The sequence below is a fragment of the Clytia hemisphaerica genome, unplaced genomic scaffold (assembly GCF_902728285.1).
Source record: "Clytia hemisphaerica strain Z4C2 unplaced genomic scaffold, Clytia hemisphaerica genome assembly, whole genome shotgun sequence".
Lineage (NCBI taxonomy): Eukaryota > Metazoa > Cnidaria > Hydrozoa > Leptothecata > Clytiidae > Clytia > Clytia hemisphaerica.
In genome coordinates this window covers 1,431,141-1,453,726 of record NW_027103598.1, presented here as the reverse complement: position 1 = coordinate 1,453,726, position 22,586 = coordinate 1,431,141, and the positions used below count along the sequence as shown (strand labels likewise).

The following is a 22,586-nucleotide window of genomic DNA, read 5'->3' as shown; positions in this document are numbered from 1 at the left end:
GAAAGATGAGGTAATCACCAACCAATCAAGATAAAGAAGCGTTGATAACCCAGGCTAGTGTTCTTTTTAGCCTGGACTTACCGTTTTCGTGTCAACCATCTTGTATTCGTGTAATCGAAACACGAAAGGTAATGTTTATATGAGTTTTTTGTGCTGAAGATTTTGATTGCAAATCAGGAAGAGGAGGCATGTTTTTTTAATTGTCTGTTACGAAATCGAAGATTAAAGTATCAGTTAATGTATTATTTCTTTTTGATAAGTATTTTCATTCCTTGTTTCAGTATAATTGCCAAATTCAAACAGGAAATGAGCCTTTCTTCATCTATTACTTTCGTTTTCCTTGTCACAATTTCTGAGTTTTGATTTTCCACTTTAAGTCATTTTGAGTTTGAGTAACATCCAGGAAAGAGGTCTTAGTTCAACCAAGACCAAAAGACCAACTTAAGTTACTTTCCTGTCAGTTATTAAAAGAGTTACAAGTACATAATGAAACTTTTTCAAAGGCAACAATCATGGTATGTGAATTTTCTACTCCTTTTCTGTCCCTGGAATGGGCCATTCCAGAATATGTCTGTAACAGGGGGGCGGACGACAGAAATGCACGTGTTTGACGGGGGGTAACAAAAATTTTCTGGGATGGCCCAATGAGCATAGCTGCTTTTCACTCAAACCAAAAAAGGAGGTACTTCAAATATATTATATATATTAAAGAAATCTGATCTATTTGGAAGTGAAGTTTAACCACCACCTCCTTTCAGTTCGGGAAACCATCCAGGATCCTGCCATTCTATAAAGCTAGCAAAAGCTAAATGACTTTTAAACTTAAGTTTCTTACCATTTTCCATCTAAAACAACCAAAAACATCGCTACTTCCCAAAGCCGGAGACCAAAACAAATTATCTTCCAAGATTATGGCGCAATTTTAGATCTATTGTTAAGGCCATCTAAAATGGTGGACAGAGTTGCGGAAAGACAGAGGCGTCCGCTGTTTCGAGGGTGGTAACGCCAAAACGCCCAAAATGATGTTTCAGTGAATATCAATAATTATAAGAATATCTTATGTGCTTAACTTCAGTAAACTTTGAATGCTTCATTGAAGATGAAAAAGGTAAGAAGATAAAAAATGCGCTGGATAATTTTCATCGTAACAGTTTGGTCAATCATTGCTGAAAGTTTGAAAAAGTTTTTCTGACGCAAAAAAATTTTTCAGCCAATTAAAAGCACAGTGTGCTTATATTTACTATGTTTGCTACATTCTCTTGGCTAAAAAAAAGTGCAAAAAGACACGAACGCCATTTTTTAATGAGTGTTGTTATGATTTTTTTGATTGCGGCCACGTACAGGAACTCGGCAAATGTTCCTAACTGCCTATAGACAGGCAGCTGATGACATCAAAAAAAGTGAATAAGTGAAAATTCGAGGGACAAATATTGAGTACTTATTTTGAAATCTTTATAGTTTAGAGAGTCAGAAAAATTTACTCGGCGTGTTTAAAAATCTTTACCGGACGTGTCCGAGAATAATTTATTAATTGATGATGTAACAAGCAATAAGTGAAAAATTGATGTTGCAAAATTTCAAAGTTTTATATACCATTCGAAGCGTTTTTTTATAAAGATTTCAAATCACATCAATCTTAATAAGTAAAAATTAGAATATGAAAAGTTATTGAGGTCCGTAGCTCTTCTATGACGTCATTTTTGAAAAAATGCCTCATTTTATAAGGAATTACGATCTCAATTTTCTCGAGTTAGGCTGAGAAATCGAATATACCCGTTTAATTGTCTTCTATATAGTTTTTGACGAGCTTTCGAATGGTGTAAATTGTTTTTCGATTTGATGACGTTGAAATTTGACATTTTTAGGGGGTGAGAGGGTCATGATTGACCAAAATCACATGTCAAATTTAAGTCATAACTTTTGAAATCTAAATTTTAACCTATTGAGACTGATGTGATTTAGAATCTAGATAGAAAAATGCGTCGAATGGTATATATATATATCAATATTATATGCTGAAATCAAATTTTCACTTTTGGTAGTGACGTCATCATTTGACAAATTACTACCGGACATGTCCGTTAAATAAATTTTCGGACGCCGAGTAAAATTTTTAGGATCAGTAGATATATGGGAATAAGAAAAATCAACTCTACGTTTGTCCCAAAGTCGTCCAGATTTCAGATGTCGTCAGCTGCCTGTCTACTACTAAATCGAGTTTTTTGTTAATCCCATCGGGCAATGGGCGGCGGGCGTTCTCTAATTCTCCAATCGGTTTGACGTCTTCTTAGTAGTAACATAATTACAGGATTTTTGAAAAAATTCTAATTTCCAATCTCCAGGAAAGAAAGTTTTTTTTAGCAAAAAATGTTTCAAACAACTTCAAGAGAATTTATTCAGCTTTATTTTGCAAAATATATTATCAAGATAGCTACGTCTTCTCGCTCTTCCAAAATTTTAAAATAAGTACGATCCCCAGCACACTTTTCCAAACTTCTTGCTTGAAAGCCCTTGCTCACCAGGTGCAAAAATACTCAATTTTTGAGATTTTCTATTAGGTGTTGAAGATTGTTTAAAAAATGAAGAAAGTGAGCGAAATCAAAATGTATTTTTCTCATTTGATTTGATGCATTTCCTATATTTTTACCAAATAATTGATTGTTGAAAATAAGCACAAGGGTGTTAACATTCTTTTTGGAATCAACTTGAGGCCATACACCCTATTTTGCAGCATGCACACTTTCAAAAAATGGCCTTAAAAGCCACAAAATGCTTGTGGGAAATGGGTGTTTTTTGCAACTAAAAAACTAACTGATTTTGAATCAATCCAAAATAGTTAGCTTCAAAGCTTTAGGCCCTAAATCTTGAATATGCTTGCAAGTTTAGCCCATAAATTTTCAGTGCAATACAATATAGCCTTTTAAGTCCTACTATAAATCCAATTTGAAAGCCTTTGGAGCAAGCCATAAAAATTCCCTTGTAGGATGTGTTGTCATTTAACTCTATGTTTTAATGCTAGAGTCTTTGGAGTTTTTTTAATTAATTCAACATGACATTTGGTCCTACAAAAGTTATAGATACCCCTTAGAAATTGGCCAAGTGAACTTTTTTTAAATTTCGTCCAGCCGCTACCCAAACATTTTTTCACAGTCCATTGTAACAATGCTATTATAAACATCTTACATATAGTTATTCTTAAACTAATAAAAGTTCCTTTCTTTTTCTGTTTATTAAAGCTAAGATATTTCAATTTTCGACAGTCCAATGGTTTTCTTTACACGTCTAATGTCTGGTCATTTTATCACTTGTGTTTGAAAAATCTTTTATCTTAAAAGTATGCTAACTTGTATTAAAATTATGGCATTATAAATTCTTCTTGTGAATGAAATTATAGTACTGTTTTTTTGAGTAAAGGGTCGTCAATCCTGGAGTTTTTATTTTTGTATTATGTTGATTAGTAAGAGGTAAGATTTCTTTTCATCACCTGAATCATCTGTATTACAAAATTGAAAAAATGGACTTGAGACTGTCTTTAATTGACACAATGATAATTTGGTCTAATTTGGCCACTCTTTTCCAATTACTTATTTGGACTGATTTGAAGAAAGAACTAGATAGGATGTTGGAATCACTGATTTAGTCAAATTTTCTTTCACTTAGTAAAATATTGTTTCCCAAGCAGTGATTGTGCCTATCCTATTTTTTATTATTTTTCTTGCCTGTAAAATTCTTGTTTAGGGTTTTAGATTTTTAGGGAACAAACGTGCAGATGGACGCTGAACACATGTCACAAATGTTAGTAAAATCATAACACAGAATAAAAACTTTCATACAAGAATAATATGACTTGCATAATTTCTACCTTATAAACAATGCTGTAATTTGATTTCAGCCTGAAGTCTAAGCAAAATAACTTTTACAGTCACACAGAACTCAGTTACAGTTTGTTGAATATTGAAAATTACCTTTCAAATTCAATATTAACATGATCATGTTTTAAAGATAAAGACTGTTCGTAATTGTAGGAAAAAAATATATGAAGCCAAAACTGAAAATTTTGACTCTTTTTTTATTTAAGCCTACTGCTGAAGGTGCAAAATTTTTTGAAAATTTAAAAACTTATTTTGAAGTAATCATATACACAATTCAAAAGTTCTTAAAAACTATATAGGAGATTTTTAACTGATATATTAGTCAATTACCTTACCTTGGCTAAATAGATATTTTTCCCAAGTTGGGATTAATAATGGTCCAAAATTTACCATGACCATGAATCACCAACTTCTGACTAAATTATCTCAAGATTCTAAAGAAATTACCAATTTAAAATTTGTTTATATAGTTATTTTTAGAGCTTTGCAATGGTCACTGGCCTTGATTTATATTTCAAAATCTTTGATCAGAGCTAAAAAAAAGGTTAATCAATAGGTAGCACTAATTCTACTTTTTTAGATATTATGATGCCAGGCAAAGTCGTAAGTATTGCGTTGGCTTTTTTACAAACATCCAACAGAACTGGGAGAAAAAGTGTGTCCAGAGCCATAAAAGTTCAGTGATCTCAGTGTGGAAAATTTATGTTTTCACCAATATATATTTTTTTGCAATTTGTTTTGTTCACACATTTGAAATGAGTGACTTATTGAATTTATCCAGGCGTTTATACTGGTTCTTAGAATGATGACTTTTCTTTAGGCAGTCAGTGTTTGGGAGGGCTTGGCTTGTTGAGGGCAAAGTTAAAATGATAGCATAGCTATAACAAATTAATCTTTTTTCGAAGCTTTCCAGAGTTTAATCCATCATCAGTCTCATAAAATAATAGAGTTTATATACACACCCCTGTCTCAGTGCCCCGGTGGCATGATTTCAGTACATGATTTTTTTCAGTATAGTCATCTGGGGTAATTACGGGACAGTTAAAATTAAGGGGTAAATATGGGACACCCCTAAAAATGGTGTTATTGTTATACATTTGGATTCAGATGGAGAGGATTTTGGAGATAGTCATTCTAGCTGCTAGAAAAATGTCTAGTTAGATTATTCTCACATATACTTTTGATGTTTCAACAAAAGTTTCATATGTCACCATAAAAATCAATTTTCGTAGTTTTAGAAGGAACTTTTCAGCTTTAGTGTCAGAGAGCTGCACTCCTTTGATTTCTTTTGACTGAATTCTGGCATCCGATACTATGTTTGAGATAATAGTCTCATTATCAAACAAGCCCCTATCTCTCAACCCGTAGTATTAATCACTATTTTTTTTTTTTTTTTTTTTTTTTTTTTTTTTTTTTTTTTTCTTTTTTTTTCCCTTTTTTTTTTTTTTTTTTTGTTCCTTTTTTTTTTTTTTTTTTTTTTCTTTTTTTTTTTTTTTTTTTTTGTTTTTATTTTTTTTTTTTTTTTTTTTTTTTTTTTTTTCATTTTTTTTTTTTTTTTTTTTTTTTTTTTTTTTTTTTTTTTTTTTTTTTTTTTTTTTTTTTCTTTTTTTTTTTTTTTTTTTTTTTTTTTTTTTTTTTTTTTTTTTTTTTTTTTTTTTTTTTTTCTTTTTTTGTTTTTTTTTTTTTTTTTTTTTTTTTTTTTTTATTGCTTTTTCTTTTTTTTTTTTTTTTTTTTTTTTTTTTTTTTTTTTTTTTTTTTTTTTTTTTTTTTTTTTTTTTTCTTTTTTTTTTTTTTTTTTTTTTTTTTCCCTTTTTTTTTTTTTTTTTCCTTTTTTTTTTTTTTTTTTTTTTCTTTTTTTTTTTTTTTTTTTTTTTTTTTTTTTTTTTTTTTTTTTTTTTTTTTTTTTTTTTTTTTTTTTTTTTTTTCTTTTTTTTTTTTTTTTTTTTTTTTCTTTTTTTTTTTTTTCTTTTTTTTCTTTTCTTGGTAAAATCACGATTCTTACTTGTAGTTTAGGAAAAAATATGCAGGCAAAAGTGTCGTCCAAAATATTGCGTTGAAAGGTACTTTTTTCACATGCCACCAGGGGCCTCCCGAAATGCGGGGTGTTAATTTTGTGTCCATAGAGATATCTGGAAGTTCATAAGATCGTCGCAGATGTGGAACAATTTTCACTGGCACTCAATAAAGACAGCGAAAATGAAATTTTTTTACAAATTGCAATTTGCGAAAAAATCATGTACTGAAACCATGTACTGAAAAAAATCATGTACTGAAACCATGCCACCGGGGCACTGAGACAGGGGTGTATATACTATTTCTGCTACCTTATTGGAACTAATTTTCGCGGGAACTAATTTTCGCGGTCGAAAAATAAAATCCGAAAAATTGCATTTGCGGGTTTTAATTTTCGCGGTTTTTTCCATTCTGGAATTTTCGCGGGTTTTAATTTTCGCGGCTTTGCCCTTTTTTGGACAAATTTCTTTCATTTTCCTAGGGATTTTTCAAAATTTTCGATAAAATTGGAAAAAATTGTATTTCGCGGGAATTAATTTTCGCGGTTTTCAACTCTCAAAATTTTACGCGGGATCAAATTTTCGCGATTTTGACGAAAAACCGCGAAAAACGCTTAAATTAAAACCCGCGAAAATTAGTTCCAATAAGGTAGTTAAAAACCCTACGATTTGGAAACAAATATTGTTCAAATTCTTATAATAACAATGACAATGAAGTTGTAACCTGTGGAAAAAAATGCTTAAAAAGGCACTAGAGACTAGAAAGAAAGAAAGTGGAAAAGAGAAAAGAGGCTAATCTATACCAGTTCAAAAAAGGAAAACGGAATTAGACTTTTAAGTTTTTCTATCCTTGTCAATCAAAATAATTTGCAAAAATGAAGTATAACAAATAAGATGTGTGATAAATGTAAAGTTTGTGTTTCAGTGATTGCGACATCATCGTAATAAGAAAATTTAAAATGTTTATCATTAAAATAAAGATTGACTTGTCTGCAGATTTCCACTTCAGAGTCTACGTTTAAAAAATGAAAAACATGAGAAAGAATATCAATGTGATATCCATCTAAAAATTAATTTACAAACAGTTGTAGATCTCTATCAGAAGCACTTCATGTATCTGCCACTTAATGAGCATATGCCTTGGTATTTCAATTATAAAAACTAATAACTTTAATGAACATTTCATCTTCCAGTCTTCTAAAAATCCCCACTAAAAGGAGTCGACTTACTAGCTCTATTGTACTCTATTTTTATTGCCCATAATAATATTCCATAATAAAAGTCGGGAGCTATGCCAATATAGTTGGTTTATAGGGCGACTATATTAATTAAGCAATAGGGTTTTATAGATATTATAAGTTAGTATTTTAAAAAATGTATAAGTTAATGAATTTCAATGTCAACCCGACTGAAACGTTTCTGATAGCCTCTGATTGTTTTAACATGCCTAATGTTATTTACAGAAATCAGATAGAGAAAATTTTCAAAATATCAACTGATTTTTCTAATAGGATAGTATGATATATGGTGACATAATATTTACATAAATGAGTTTTTCTTCTCTTTTTCTAGACATACAGTTCAATGTATATTTTCAGTTTTTTTTCTTAAAGCTTTTCTTGAGAAGCTTGATCTCTTTGTTAAGAATTCATGATGTTTCAAATTAGATTTTGTGATTTTGTTTTGGTATTATTTCAACCCGGTTTTAATACATCTATAACTTTTTATTCACGTGCATTTTGTATGGCGTTGATCTATAATTAAGAGACACATTTTAGGCAATGGCTTTTTCAAATTTCTATTCCAGGCTGAAAAATGTCAAGATGGACATCACTGGAAGCAAAGACAAAACACCACAGAAAGATTTTGATAATAACATCGTATCCCAGCTAAAGACTATTTTGGAAACAGATCTGTCACACATTAATGAAATCGAAATACATAGAGCAAGCTCTAATGACTCTAATGAAAATAACGAAGAAGAAAACCATTTTGGTTTAAAAGAACTTAAATCGATTATCTCAGAATATGAGATATTAAAAGACACTTATGTAGCATTACAGAAGCAAGTTGAAGCGAAATTTCAAGAGAACGAACTTCATTTAAAACTGATAGACGAACAAAAGTTAGAAATCAAACGGCTACAAGAAAGCAATAAATCGTAAGTTATCGTAAGACCCTTCAGTCTTCTGTCTTCATTTTTTTACTCAAGGATCAACAGGTGAACGAGTTTTCAACTTTTTTCTCCATCTTTTTTTTCCGGTTAATTTAATTTTCTATAATCATTGGAAGGTACTCTACTTTAACCTTATTTTTGGAAGGTATTCCCATTCGTCTGGAGGACAGTACATTTTATGTTTTTTCAAGGGTCAAGGTCTTCTTTCTTGTGGAAATGTTTTGTCCAGTCAAGTCATGTTTGGTTTTATCATAGTATGTCATAGCGTCATCAAAGTTTTGATTTGAAATATCTTTTTTCAGACTTTTAGATCAAATAGACACATTAAATCAAACGTCAAAAAAGGAAAAAGAAAAAGAGAGTGCATCTAGAGAAGAACTCTCCACTGCATATCAAAAGACTATAGATCGTCTAGAGAATGATATCAAACAACAAAAGGCGCTAACGAGCGAATCGAACGAAAAACTAACAGCCCACGATGCGGCTGCCAAACGTGCGATCGGCGTGCTGCAAAAGGAAATGGGTGCCAAGGTGGAACAGGTAAAGACAACATTTTCTCTTCATTGTGTCTGATAATCTCTCCTTTCCTATCTTGATTTCTGAAGAAGTGCCTCGTTAAAGATGTATTGTTTTTTGTTGCGTCAAAACATCAACAAAATGCTTTATTTTTTGGCAATTTTATAAGCTTTCTTTCAATTTTGACATCCCATGTGTGAAATAAGGTTATTTTCAAAGTCTTCTCAGGAAGGGATGGGCTTGTTTATCAACTTTATTTTAACTTCATTCGCTAAAATTTAAAAGAATCGCGTAGGGATTTGTCACAAGTTTGGTTTTGACGTCATTCATTAGAGTTTCTTCTTACTCTATGGCGGTGTAAAATTTACATCTTTTGAAAATGTTACATTTCAAGTAAAACATACGCTAATTTGATCATTAGCACCAAAACTCTATGGTTTCCTTAGTGAACATTTTCACATAAAAGTATTTTATAATCACTTTCGTAACCTTTGTAATAACTACGTAATACAAAGTGTCGTTTAAACATTTCTATAATATGATGACATGTTGGCATCAAAAGATAATGAGCTAATGAATAATTAGTAGCAAATTGCTATTATTTTTGTTTTTTGAGGAAGTGATTTTTTTAAGATAGATTTTTCATCAAGGATATGTTATGTCATCCGTTAGTTGGTGTATCATTCTGTAAACTATCTGTTATATAACCCACTTTTGTTTGTCTTATCCGTCGCACAATTTCCCATACACTTTGTATCGTATTTTCGGTATTTATAATCTTTTTGAATGAAAAGAGAGATCTCTGTCTTTATCCTTTTCCTTCTTTAAGTATTTGTAAAAAAAATCCAAACGACTTAGCCATACTTTATTGCCATGATTCCATGACCATGAAAGAATCGGCAATAAGGAATAATATGGAAATGATTTTTCCGCCACCTTTCCTTAATATATAAACTATATTCAGTTTTCCTAATTTTGCAAAGTGAGAAAATGAAAATTATAATCAAGCATAAGGGACACTTCTCTCTATATTTATATGTCCGACTTAAAGACAGGGGGTCGTATCATTGTTCGTTTTGTTTAGGGCACACTTTGCTAACCTACGCATGTCATGAATGAATCTCTGGCTATTATTTAGATCTTTCCCGGCTGTATGATCTGTAAAGCCTGTAATTCGAACTAGCTCTTCATCAGCCGCGATACGAAATAGTTCACATAATTCAAATCTATATTTTAATCGATAGTTCCTAAAATATCGAGATATAGAGTCGATTGTAAAATCGAATTAACATCGAATGGCACCATTCTGCAAACAGCTATGAGTTTTATGCAAAATTCAAAGGATTTTTTAAAGAAATTTAAACCTTTTTAGAATGGTTCAGCCAAAACATTCAAAACCGCGTCGCCTTTTGCACTCAAAATCTTGTTCAAAATTTATCCCTATTTTTAGATGAAAAACATAAAAGCGCTCCCCCCCTTGACTCTGAACAGAGTCATGTTTTACAGAGTGATCGGAGTAATAAGGATTTAATCAGAGGTTAGCCTGTGAACTAAACTGTTTTTGTAAACATCGCTCAAAATAAAGGTTTTCTTGTTCCGCTGTAATTGGGATGGCAGAGGCTATATCAAATAATTACAAGTCGATAGCCCAGTGCGCATCAAATGAAAGGCAAACCTTTTATTGGGTATATCATTTCTTCAGGTCACCAAACTATACCAAGACACAATGAAAGAGAAAGACGGTCACTTGATCAAAATCTCAAAACTGGAAGCCTTGAATTACGAACTCAAACAAAACAATACAACGCAAAGTAAAAAGATACTTGATCAACAAAATGTAAGTGAATAAGGATTGGGCAGCTTGCGGGCTACTTATCATCTTTCGAGACCCCCAAAGAACACAAACCCTCGGGATAGACATGCTTTCATTCTTTCTCTAGGAACTCATGTATACCAAAACAAGGCCTATGAGTTGTCATATTATAGGGGATAGGACATTTGAAAGGGGATTGTTAATGTCAAGGTGTCGATTGCAGCAGTTATCCCATTGATTAGTCGGGTTAAACCTCTATATGGATGGCCAGCCTGGCCTGCTCCCCCAATTTATTTATATAAGTTTCAAGTTTTGTAAATTTCAACTAATTTAATGTTATGCAGGCAAATAAATTATCTTTGAATTGAATTGGTTGCAACTTTACTGTGAAACTTTATAACTTTAACAAACATAGAAGATGCACAAGGCCGGCGAGTTAAGATTTTGAATGAAGACTAACTGGCTGAGTTACTGAAGAGTGAAAAGGAGCCCGAAAACCTTATTTCCTGGAATTCAGTAAAGAAGGCTCTTTTGACTTAATTCAGATTATTAACAGAATACCGATTACTTAAACATATGCATATAATACCAGGAGATAATATCATTGAAAAGCCAAACAGACGGCCATTCTTGCATTCTGAATCTTATAGTCTTCAACAAATTTTTCTCTTTTTCCAGGAGATAGAAACAACAAAATCGTCATTGAAAAGCAAAACAGACGAAATCAAGTCCATCTTTTCGAACAGTGAATCTCACGAGAAAGAATTCGCAAAACTTCACAAGAAAATTGAAACACAACAGGAAGAGATCAAAAATCAAGAAACAAAAATCAATTGGGCGCAGAATAAGTTGACAGCTGAACTAGAAGCTCACAAGGTAAACGTTTATTTTTGGGAATGAAATTTGAAATGGATCGGCTGTAGAATTTAATTTTATGACACGGCACCCTTTTAAAAAGCTTGTTGCAAAAAAACCATCTGGTACTTAACTTGCAAATTTGTCTAGATCTTGATTTTGGAGAAAGAACGATTTTTAGTATTCTGGGTCATCTTTTTGTTCATTTTCACCATAGTCTGTATAAGAAACCCTGGTCTGGAAGCCTATTATTTCTTTCTACTGTTTCTAACTTGAACGTGCGCTGAGAAATTAGTTTGTTTTGCTTACTTGTTGATCATGTGATTAAGTCTAAAATCCCAAGAGGACTATTTGGTAACTTGATCAAAAACTGAGCAAATCGATTTTAATCCTTTGTTACGAACAATGGAAATAAACTAACAAAAACCTACCGCAGATCAGGTTTTTTATACGGACTATGTTTTCACCTTCCAGGAGACGAAGAAACTGATATCTCAATACCAATCACGCATCCAACAAGCTAAAGAAGAAGGAGACATGATTCGTAAGGATTGCCAACAAATGATCGAGAGATACCAGGTAGGTTTATAGATTGGTTGTCGAATGAATACGATGTCCCTCTAAAATCATTTAAGCTTCATCATCGTAGAGATCATAGCCAAGCTAGCATAGCTCAACCTCGCTTGCGCTCGATGGTTATTATAAAGACATCGAGTAAGAAGCATACAACAGCGTATCATCGAGTTTTCAAGCCATAATGTGTCGGCCGACACGAAATGTTACAAAATTCCAGCAAAGAAGTTCGGATCGAACAAAGTCTTTAAAATAGAACTTGCCCTATGTAAAACACTCTTCAATATTAAGTCATAAATGAAGAATCAGCATATGTTTTTTTCCTTGGCAGGGTGATGAAGAAATCAAATCAGTTCGTTTAGACAAAGAATTGGAAGAATGTCGAACGAAACTCAAAGAACATGATGAAGAATCATCTAAACAACTCGAGGCTAGCATTTACTCTGCCATTCAAATTCAAGAAGAAATTGTTTCGTAATATCTACCCTCTAATTTCTTTGGTGAAAATATTTAAAAATGACAACTTAGGTCACAAACGCTCAGAATACGACCTGTATCAATTACTGGCACAAGGAACGATTTTTTTACGAAACTCTTTATATTTTTGTTCTTTGACACCTGTGATTTTTAAATGCTGAATTATGGAGCCTCAAATATCATATGTATCGAGGGTGATGACTTATAACTGTATCTTAATCTTTCTATTTGTTTTTCTTCTATAGATCAATAAAGAACAAGAATTGGCGATCAGTATTATCAAAGAAGATAATTCGAAACTTGCAGACGAATTGTGTGATAAGAAGAACCAGGTAATGCTCCAACAAAAATGTCAGACTGTCAGTTAATTTGGTGTTAACAAAGTCAAGGATGATTTTTGGACGACCCTCCGTTTTTTAATTCTACTTTATGGTGCATGAACCAAGAACTACCGGTTTTGCATCAATCCCACAATCTCTACGGGGCGTTTATGTTCAAATCTGAAAACTATTGTAAAAATACCCAAAAAAACAGCTTTTAGCCCATAGTCTCCAAGGAAAGTGGGAATACCTCGCCTTTTGACATAACAACAAATTATTATTTACGTCTCTTTGCACAGTTCTTGGTTTTGGAAGGTCGAAACAGTTCCTTGTTGCTACAATTGAATGAAAAGACGAAAGATTATGCTGAGATGGAGACAAAACTTGATGAAATGAAAGAGAAAGTCAAAACATTCGAAGATGTTCAAGCAACCATACTAGAGTAAGAACCAGAAGACTGCATGCATATCTAGTTTCGTTTCTTTAGGACTGGACTTTCTCTATGCGAAAAAATTAATCACTGGGCATTTTCTTTTTTCTTTTTTCTTTTTTTTCAACATAAAACCTTAGTTAAAGATTGATAACGCGATTTCATTTTTGCAATCGTCCATTTGCTCAAAAATAGTCCTAGTATTGAATCTTCCACAAAGATTACAATTATTTTGATGAGGTTGTGTTAAATATTTGCCCAATTTTCAGTATTTCTCTATCGACTTGATAAAATAAGGTGTCCTTTAAACTTCAATATACAAAACGGTTTAGCATTGACCGAACCATTCTTTTTGACAGATATGAAACAACGATCAAAGGACTTCAAATGGTGGAGACAACTCTGAAACAACAATTACACGATGCGGAGCTAGAGGCCAAAGAGCAATCAGAACGTCATCAAGAAATCTTACAATATTCACAATCTCTCACTGAAAACAATGTATCATCCAAATCAACTGTGGCTGAACTACAAACAAAGGTACACATGTTTTTATAAGCACCCAAGTTGTTAGGGCTCGATCTCTGAAAGTAAAAGCTTTTTAAATAATCTAAGCATGGCAAACGATAGCCCTTGACCCAATAAGCCTAAATATGGTATAATATCAGGAGTGGTCAAAGCTAATTTTCAGAAAATGAGCTAGAATGCTATGCAATTCAAGCCCTGACCCGAAAAATTGAGTTGCTTATAAAAAAAGTCTGTGAACAAGGGCCGATACAATATAATAATGTGGATCTGTACAATGGAATGAAAGCCAGAAGGACCAGAAGTGAACTTCCTAGACCTGTGACCTGCGTGGTTTTCAAACAAACGCTCAATTGATATTTAAATCAACCATTCCTCGAAAAACTGGAAAATCAAGGAAGGTTGTTAGTGGAAAAAATTTCATGAAAATCAAGGAAGGGGCTCTCTTATTAAATAGTGTCTGAATGAACAAGGTACCTCAAAACTTCGTACTGCAAAAAATCTCTGGAAATTTGGTGGCAATCCAAAAAAGTTTTAACTACCAAAGAAGGTTTTGACGACATCTACAACATTGGAATAAAGCTATATTTTAGGAAAATCCATACATGTGCGATTTTAAGGGTGACCAACTATAGTTTTTTGGCCCTTAGTGCAAAAAACCTGACGAGGTAGGCCGGGGTAGCAAGGGCATAATATTGAAATGTTGATGCAAATGTTGTAATTCCATGTTTTAGTTGGATGCTGTGATGTTAGAGAAAGCACAGTCGAGTAAAGATTTCAATGAAACACAAACAAGTGTATGTATCATTTTATTCTATGTATAAAACTTCGACTCGGATAGAAAATGTATCTTGATAAATGATGAAGAATAACTTGATAAAGATCTGTAAAGATCGCGAAATATCATTCAAAGAAAATATGTTTTATATTTTGAATTTTTTCTTGGATTTTTATGCTTGATTTATCTTGATAAATGGCAATTCTCTCCATTTCAACGAATAACGGAATGGACTTTGAACATATTTAGCCAAAATTATGTTCCTGTAAATAACGTGCTGCCGAGCTACACTCCATTACTGTTGCCGAGGTAAATACACAAAAAGAATTTCTTGTGTTCACACCTTTCTTTGTTATCGTAACACTTTGTTGCTTTCTTTCGATTTCAGATTGGCAAATTAGAAAAGGAGAAGAAGCAAATACAAGAAGCATTAGACGTTGCTAATAATACAATCAAAGAGAAAGATACACAAGGTTTGAAATATTTCATATTATACTGATAATCTAAATTGATAATCAAGAGAAAATCCATTCATGACTTATGAAAAATATCATATGTTTTCGTTTTTGAACGACCTAAGACCCAGTGCTTTTTTCTCTACCTTTAAATCCTGATTGACTGAGGAGAGGACCTGAAAATCAGGGTTCCTGTCATTCATCTTATTTTTATTTTTAGTGCAAAAAGTCAATGACACATTGGAAGAAGCCAAAGACGAACTGAAAGTTTTGAAAAAGAAAAACGCGGCCCTCGTCAAAGTAAGCATTTTTGGTTTTACCATTATTGATTCGGATCCCTACCCGATAGGATTTTTCCGCAACAAAAAGCTTGAAGCTATTTTAAAATTTTAATTCGTGTGTATCGCTGTATTTGTATTTAAAGTATTTTTTCTACTTCTTCATAGGACCTTCAAAGACAGCTACAACAAACTACAAAGTAAATTCAATTGATTTTGATTTCATTGATTTTCTGACAGTTGTATTTTCCTGATAAGATACCGACACAGACGCTTTATTTACGTATTTTTTTTTTTTTGGGAGGGGGGGGTTGGCCTATTCGTTGTCCTCCTAATCTCCAAGCAGATTCTTCACTTTAAAGGCCATGGCGAAAGAGCTAGTGTGCTACATACTTTTATAGCAGACCATGGTGTACGTAGAATAGATGTCTGTTATGAGATCATTGCCCTCATACCCAAGGAATAATCAACTACATCCTTCAGTTACATTATTTTCAAATATTCTTATATACTTTATTTCAGAAAAATCGAGCAAATGGAGTCATCAAACAATGGTTCGAACGAGAATTTGAGTAGCCGTTCACGTACTTCATCATGCAATTCATTGGAACGTGTTGGTCAAAATCCGGAATCACCACCTAATGCATCTCCTCTCCTTCAACATGAAAGTGTTATGGTAAGATTGAAAAAGGGAGTCGAGTTTCAAGGCTATTTTTTGATAGCTTTCCATATCCTTCCATGATTATTGACATTCAAATTTTAATTTCAGATTCGGGGTCCTCGTGAACTTTTTTAGGAGTGGGCGTCACTGGGTGGTTACTTATGGTGAGTATTACATCTAATGGAAATTAAAGATATGATAAATAGGATAGATAGCATGTTCAGGTGTTTTAGTACTTAATTTATAAGTGAGGGTACGAAACTTTTTGATGTTTTCTTTTAAAATTTTATAGATGTTTTTCAATGTTAGTCTATGAATGTTTATCTTTCGATGTCTATGGTTGTGTTTGTATTTTCGTTAACGTTTATATTTTGTGTTTGCTTCATAAATAAAATCACGTAATCCTCTCTAAGAACTATAAAATTTACCTAAAATACTAAATTCAAAAGATTTTACTCACAACTATCCTTTTTCTGTAAACTACCTTCTTCAGACCAGGTCCGTAACCTAGATCCGTTCCTAGATTTGCGTACATTGAATTCAATCGATTGATCTGTATTGATTGGAATTTTTGAATTCCATTTTTTTATTAACTGCCGTCTCTTGGAAACCTTACAAAGCTGTCTTTATCGATAACTATCATTGAAATTGATTATTGATGAAATCGATAAAGCCATATCGATGTCTAGGTGCATTGATTTCTTATCGATAATCGATTTTAAAGTAAAGGGAGCTCATCAAGTACGGTAACTGAAACTGAGCACTTGAGCAGTTCTGTAATTTCACCAATTCTCGTGTTTTTATGATATTATCAATTAAAACTAATATATTCTTTCTTTTAGGTCATTTTTCCTACCTGGTCAATTATTTTTATTGATGGCAATGCACAATTTATAGCCTATACATATTACTTACAAACTAAATTATTTTTGATTTTCTATAGATACCACAAGATCACTACATCAGCCAACCACACAGAGCCTTACAACCTCAACAATTTCCTGAAGTGGAGATTGACAAGAAAGTTCTTATCGAACGTATCTGTAAATTACAAAGAGTGTTAGCAAAGAAAAATGAGAAACTAGAGTTCATGGAAGAACATATTAATCAGTTAACACAAGATATACAGAGAAAAACAAAGTTAGATTCAGACACTATTTTTGTTTTGTTTATTTTCTTTTTTTTCGCAGCTTTCTGATCATCTGTGTTCTGGCTTCATTTACTGTGTTCTTAAGAAGCGATCTAGTTCGTTCAATTATGCTCTTTTTTGTTGGATATTCGATACTCCTCTGTACCCGTGTAAAATTAACATCTATTATACTAAATTCTTCAGCTTGAATTTTCAGGTTTTCACCATAGGTTTATGGTGAATACTATTTAGAAAGTTGTAACAATTCTGAGAACGTCGTTTTACTTTCATAGAATTATACAATCGTATGTACTCAAAGAAGAATCAGGCTCAATAGCCCCTGATCGTTATGATCGAATCAAGGTAGGGTATACAGGCTAAGCAATGTCTTTATTTCAGATTTTTTCATCTCGTGTTAAATGCGCACAGACAGACGCTACACGTACACACAACTGACACAAACTCTTCTTTCACCACGTCCATTTCTTATTTCTTTTCTTCTTTCCATGTTCTTCCCAATTATAATGACGTCATCACTTAACATTAACCCAAACACACAAACATTTAAATTATTTTAAACTCACACTATAACGCTATTTAATGCATTTTAATTCGACTATTAATCTTTAAATATATCTTATTTTTATATCTATTTTATCTTATTATTCTTCGTTCTATATATTATTTTGATAAATTTTACTAGGCGCCTTATGCTACACGTTTAGTATTTTAGTACCCTAAATAGACGTTGGATTTTTAAAATTGTTTAGTATTATTTTTTTCGGGTATTTTTTTCTTAGCCTGCAATAATTATTTTAAATTATACTAACTTAATTTTATTTCTTTTCAATTACATTTTTATACTAAATTCATTTTTCAATTATATTTTTGATAGTTTACGATAGTATATATCTTAGTTAGAAATTTTAACTTTATATTAGCTTACACCTATGATGCTCGTTTGTGTATGCATACTAGGATAGCATATGTTATTTTGAATTTTGATTTCATGTTTAGTTGTTATTATGTTTTGTTTTATTATCTCATATATTTTATTGGGATCCTAGTTAATTGGTTTAAAATTTAAAGTATTTATTTTAATTGTGCTAATTTATATGTTACGATATTATATGTTACGTTATATAGTATACTTTTATGTGCATGTGTTTCATCCTATTTCAGTTTTTCATAATGCATGTCTTCTTACCATTCCACTCCACATTACGTTATTACTGTATTGTACATATTACACTAGCATGCATGCACGTTCACTTTTTATTGACAAATAATTGACACACGACTGACTGTACTGACTGTTACTTTTTGAACTGATTGACTTAAATACATTTTCTGAATCACACACTTTGTGTTGATACTTCTAAGTCTGTATTAACTTTGTGCATACTCAATCATTAGACTCTAGTTTTAGTCGGGGTTATGGTTTTCCATTTTTTAATGCACATTCGTGAAGCTAAGTATTGGTAGATGTATTGCTAGGATGGACAGGGTGCGTTAATCTCCGGTTAGCCAATTCATGATGATATGCACCATTGTAATGGCTTCTGATATTGCATCACGGACCCAACAGCTGATTGGTTGCAAGTGACGTAAAATCAGTCAATACGTCACTTGCAATTAATCAGCTGTTGGGTCCGTGGAAGACATTGCAATGGTGCATATCGTAAATAGAAAAACGTTGTAGTGCAAGTGAACTCTTCAGAAACCCCTATGTTGTTGCAAAGTATCTACCGATATCTAACTTTGCTACCTATTACTAAATTAGGAAGAGGTTTTTCATACACTCCGTCTACTCATTTCATATTTTTTGAATTCGTTTTTTTTTCAGGCTGAAGTCAGCCAACATGGTGGCATCATGGCGTCTGTGTATTCAGGAAAAACTACCGATAAAGGGATGACGCTAGATCTCTCATTAACTATAAATCGAAAACTTCAAGCTGTCCTTGAAGACACCATATTGAAAAATATCACTCTAAAAGTATGTTTCTTCTTTCCTAAATGAAACTCCAATCTGGAGTGGATTTGATCTCATATGTTTCTCTAGCTGAACTGAAGATGATTGATATATGAATATTGTTCAAAATAATGGGGAATTATCCAGGATGACACAGTTACTCTATGAAACAATATTTGATAACCGATTTTTACGCAAACTTTTGGAACTTTACCTTGAATATATTTAAGGTACACCCATTATGTTGAGTTTTCACAACCATTTAGTCACTAATTTTCAACCAAAAATTGGTATATATCATCCCTTTTTGCCAAGATCTTTTCAGTTTTAAAGCAATTATTAGTGGCCCCATTCTGACCCAAATTTCGTGCGGTCACGCCATTTTTTTCGCAATTCAAACATTAACCAGGCGGGATACCAACTGTACTAACCCATAGTGTACTCTGTACTAACTTGACTTTTGGAATTTTTCTTCCAAAAAAATAGACCACCACCCTTTTTAGTACATTGTACTAGAACTTCTTTCGGCAGTCAGAGCCACTACCCTTTTAGTACATTGTACTTACATATTTCTACGACCAGAGCTTCAATACCACCCTTTAATAGTACACTGTATAAATTTATCTTATACACCAACCCATCAGCTATTGGTCCGTACACTGATTCGGTACCCCCACCCCCTCCCCCTCATGCATTAACGTAACACAATTTCGAAATTCATCGATCCCTTGTGTGCAAACGCAGGGTTGCGTCTAGGTTCATGAAAAAGTAATTTTCATGGATTTCTTCTACTCAGGCAGTGGTTTATACTAGCTAGGTATTCCATGCAGTAATGCTTCTAGATTTAATGGAGATTCAGTCATGTTATTAGTGGCTTTTTTACTCAATGAAAGTGTTTTTTCTTTCGAATGTTAAAACCCAGCATGATCCTTTCTTGTGAGGCTTTATATTGATACACATATAATTGAGATTTCCCAGCGTGAATGTTTTGATTGTTCACATAATGTACATGGTTTATGCCATGTTTCAGTGTACAATTTCCACATAACACGCGGTGTTGATTTTTATGTATGCTTGGCTACCATTTTTTTGTGGCTTAACTGCAATTTCTAACGAATTGTATGCGTCTATAAAGGAGTCTCTTGTTAGAATATCCAAAAAAATCTCATTCCCCTAGAGGTTTGCGTGATTTTTTCCTTCAAACTCCTTTTTTAAATTTCTTTGATTTTTGGAAGTCGGAAGAAGAATTTTGCCTAAAATATTCACGAGTCTCTTGGATTATCGGACTTACATTAATATCGAAAAGAATTTATGTATTATGTGAACATTTCAAAAAAAGAGTTTTTTTGGTTGTGTTGAGCGCCTATCACCCAAAATCCACTATTTCGAACTCCCCTTTCTTAAAAAGGATATCGTTACGTTCCGAAAAACCAAAGAAGGAGAATCGGAAATCTTCCTTAGAATTTGGATACATGCAAATTTTTAAGGAAACATAAGGAGTTTATGCCTATCCGTATTTTCGTACTTTTGAAGGGAACTTGATATTGAGTTCTAACATTTGTGTTTGTTTTTTACCACTTCAGGAAAATATCAACACATTAGGAGCTGAAATTGCAAAACTATCAAACGATAAGGCTGTTGCAGAAAAAACGTAACACAACTTTACGTAGAATTTTTTAAAGAATTATTTTTATGTCATTCTGTTATCAAATACAATGTGTTTCTTTAATGATGAATACAAAATCGAATAAGAAATCAAACAAATAAGTAGACTGCACGCATCCCTTCTGATATGTTTTGATATAGGCGATGCGTAGTATACCAAGAGATCGTAGCATGCCAAGAAAACAATGGTTTTGACCCGATATAGATCCCTGGTATGAAAACTTACCACGGGGTGCGTGCAGCCTAATAAATGAGGATAGGGCCAGAGAAGTTCAACTATCTTTGAATATAAATATGTTTATCTCACTTAAGATTTCTCATAGCACATTCATTCGACCATTGTTTCTTTTCAAGGTTTCCTGATAAAATTATAATTTATATGGTCAATTAATTTGAAACACACTGTATTTGAAAAATATTGTTTATATCTTCCGAATTGTCTATAGCGTTATTTTTTTTGGTTAATTTTGTTTATGTTTATGTTTTTTTGATTTTTATAAACATTTTTTAGTTAGTTCTTATTTGGATAATGAGGGGCTGGGTTCATATGCTTTCAGTTCAAAGGACCTAAACTGTTTTCAATTTGATTATGAATTAAAGATGATTGAAATCTTAAATGTCGAGACTATTTGACCGCACTTGGTTATATTTCAGTTATTATTTTGAGCCTATTCTATTGGTTAATTCATTCTTTACGTCACCTCTAACCAATAGAAAGGATGTATTTCGCTTAAAATGAATACAAGAAGACATGAACGAAACTATTTGAAAATATGATTAAGGTTTCCATCCAGGTTCTGATAAATTTTTATACATTCTATTTATTATTATAGACCCATTTATACACTTGTAGAGTTGATAAAAGATTCCAAATAATTGTTTTTTTGTAAATTTTTAAAGATTTTTTTTCATTTGGGTGTTCGTGTATTTTCTTTGGTTTTAACTTCTAGTTTTTTTCGTTCCGAAATCCGTCACTTGATCTGATGGCGGGTTCAAAATTTCTTCAGGTCGAACATTATATATGTTTCACTGACACATGAAGATACGTAATTTTCAAGTGAGTAGCTTTTCAGCAAGGTTGTAGAGCTTCGTATTCTGTAGAAATATCTACACCAAATATGAATTGGTGATATGGCAACTAAAACTTTTACAATGAAAATATACAAAACATGACTCGGATGAAGTTTTCTTCTATCAATAAAGCATAATAAATGTATGACGTTTATTTTCAAACCCTCCTCCTGCTCATTCGTGCAAGGTCATGTTGACTTTCGACTTGTTGACGAATTTTAATACTTTTTTCTCAAGAATTTATAAGAAAACTGAACAACAATCTGTCTCCGCCTGAAAACTAAATCCGAAATGATCTGATGAGAATTTAATGTTCAATTTCACGATCTACAATTATGTTTTCATTTTTTATCATATTTGAAACATTTTATTTTGAGAATAGATTTTATTTCTACACTGTCAAATAAATATATACCAAACGAAGATCATCTGAAATAATGTTAAAATGCCTTCTCGTGTTTAACCAATCCGTTCATTCTGAACGTGTGTGTCGAGCGTTCTCTCAAGGTCAATTTAGATAGATAGAATACTTTGTATTTCGAGTAATGTCAACCTTTCGCTAATCATTTTTGTCTTTTTGTTGTTTGTTGTTTTTATGTTTTCATATATTACATGGTGTCCCCCTTTTAGCCTATCTCTAGCCCCTAATCTTTACCAGAACGTTTTTTGAAGGTTCCGCAGAAATCAGGGCCTGTTGGGCGAACTATCTATTCTATTTTGAGACCAAGAGACCAATTTTTCTTCTATATTTTTATTCGAGCTGTGATACTCGCGGTACTCGAGCGCGTTTGATCATTTTGTGAGGTAAGCAGGGCAGGCACTTCAAACCATTCAGATCTTTAGGTTGCTGATATGCACTAACGGCTGTGTGCTCATATATTACCTTGTGTGGTGCCTGCGGTCATGTTCTGTGATTCAGACTACTGAGTCTGGTAGTATTAGTAAGGTCTTCAATCGAACTGCTAATGTGCTATGTATGACTTCCCGTTTGACTTTCTTTTAAAAAA

General features: G+C 32.5%; 1 protein-coding gene across 3 annotated transcripts; it reads left to right on the top strand.

Moving 5' to 3' along the window:
- Nucleotides 1-282: 282 nt before the first annotated feature.
- Nucleotides 283-21,712, top strand: LOC136801934 (coiled-coil domain-containing protein 186-like). Of its 3 annotated transcripts, none has more exons than XM_067058628.1 (19): nucleotides 286-515; nucleotides 7,693-8,046; nucleotides 8,364-8,601; nucleotides 10,280-10,414; nucleotides 11,069-11,266; nucleotides 11,720-11,824; nucleotides 12,150-12,248; nucleotides 12,541-12,627; nucleotides 12,915-13,057; nucleotides 13,405-13,585; nucleotides 14,305-14,367; nucleotides 14,737-14,821; nucleotides 15,024-15,103; nucleotides 15,250-15,281; nucleotides 15,604-15,757; nucleotides 16,686-16,882; nucleotides 17,165-17,234; nucleotides 18,718-18,867; nucleotides 20,427-21,708. In XM_067058628.1, exons 1-19 carry the CDS (start codon nucleotides 487-489, stop codon nucleotides 20,496-20,498), a joined length of 2,472 nt encoding a protein of 823 aa, XP_066914729.1. In that variant the 5' UTR covers nucleotides 286-486; the 3' UTR covers nucleotides 20,499-21,708. The 3 variants fall into 3 exon arrangements, with proteins under 3 accessions (XP_066914731.1, XP_066914729.1, XP_066914730.1); XM_067058629.1 differs by lacking the exon at nucleotides 286-515 and adding an exon at nucleotides 4,451-4,475; XM_067058630.1 differs by lacking the exons at nucleotides 16,686-16,882; nucleotides 17,165-17,234 and having other exon boundaries at nucleotides 283-515; nucleotides 20,427-21,712.
- The last annotated feature ends 874 nt before the right edge of the window (nucleotides 21,713-22,586 follow it).

Bases quoted from the DNA above. Each gene is read 5' to 3' on its own strand.
- LOC136801934 (XM_067058628.1), top strand. From the start codon at position 487: ATGAAACTTTTTCAAAGGCAACAATCATG. The intron at 8,047-8,363 runs GTAAGTTATCGT...ATCTTTTTTCAG, and splicing joins CTACAAGAAAGCAATAAATC to ACTTTTAGATCAAATAGACA. The intron at 15,282-15,603 runs GTAAATTCAATT...ACTTTATTTCAG, and splicing joins CAGCTACAACAAACTACAAA to AAAAATCGAGCAAATGGAGT.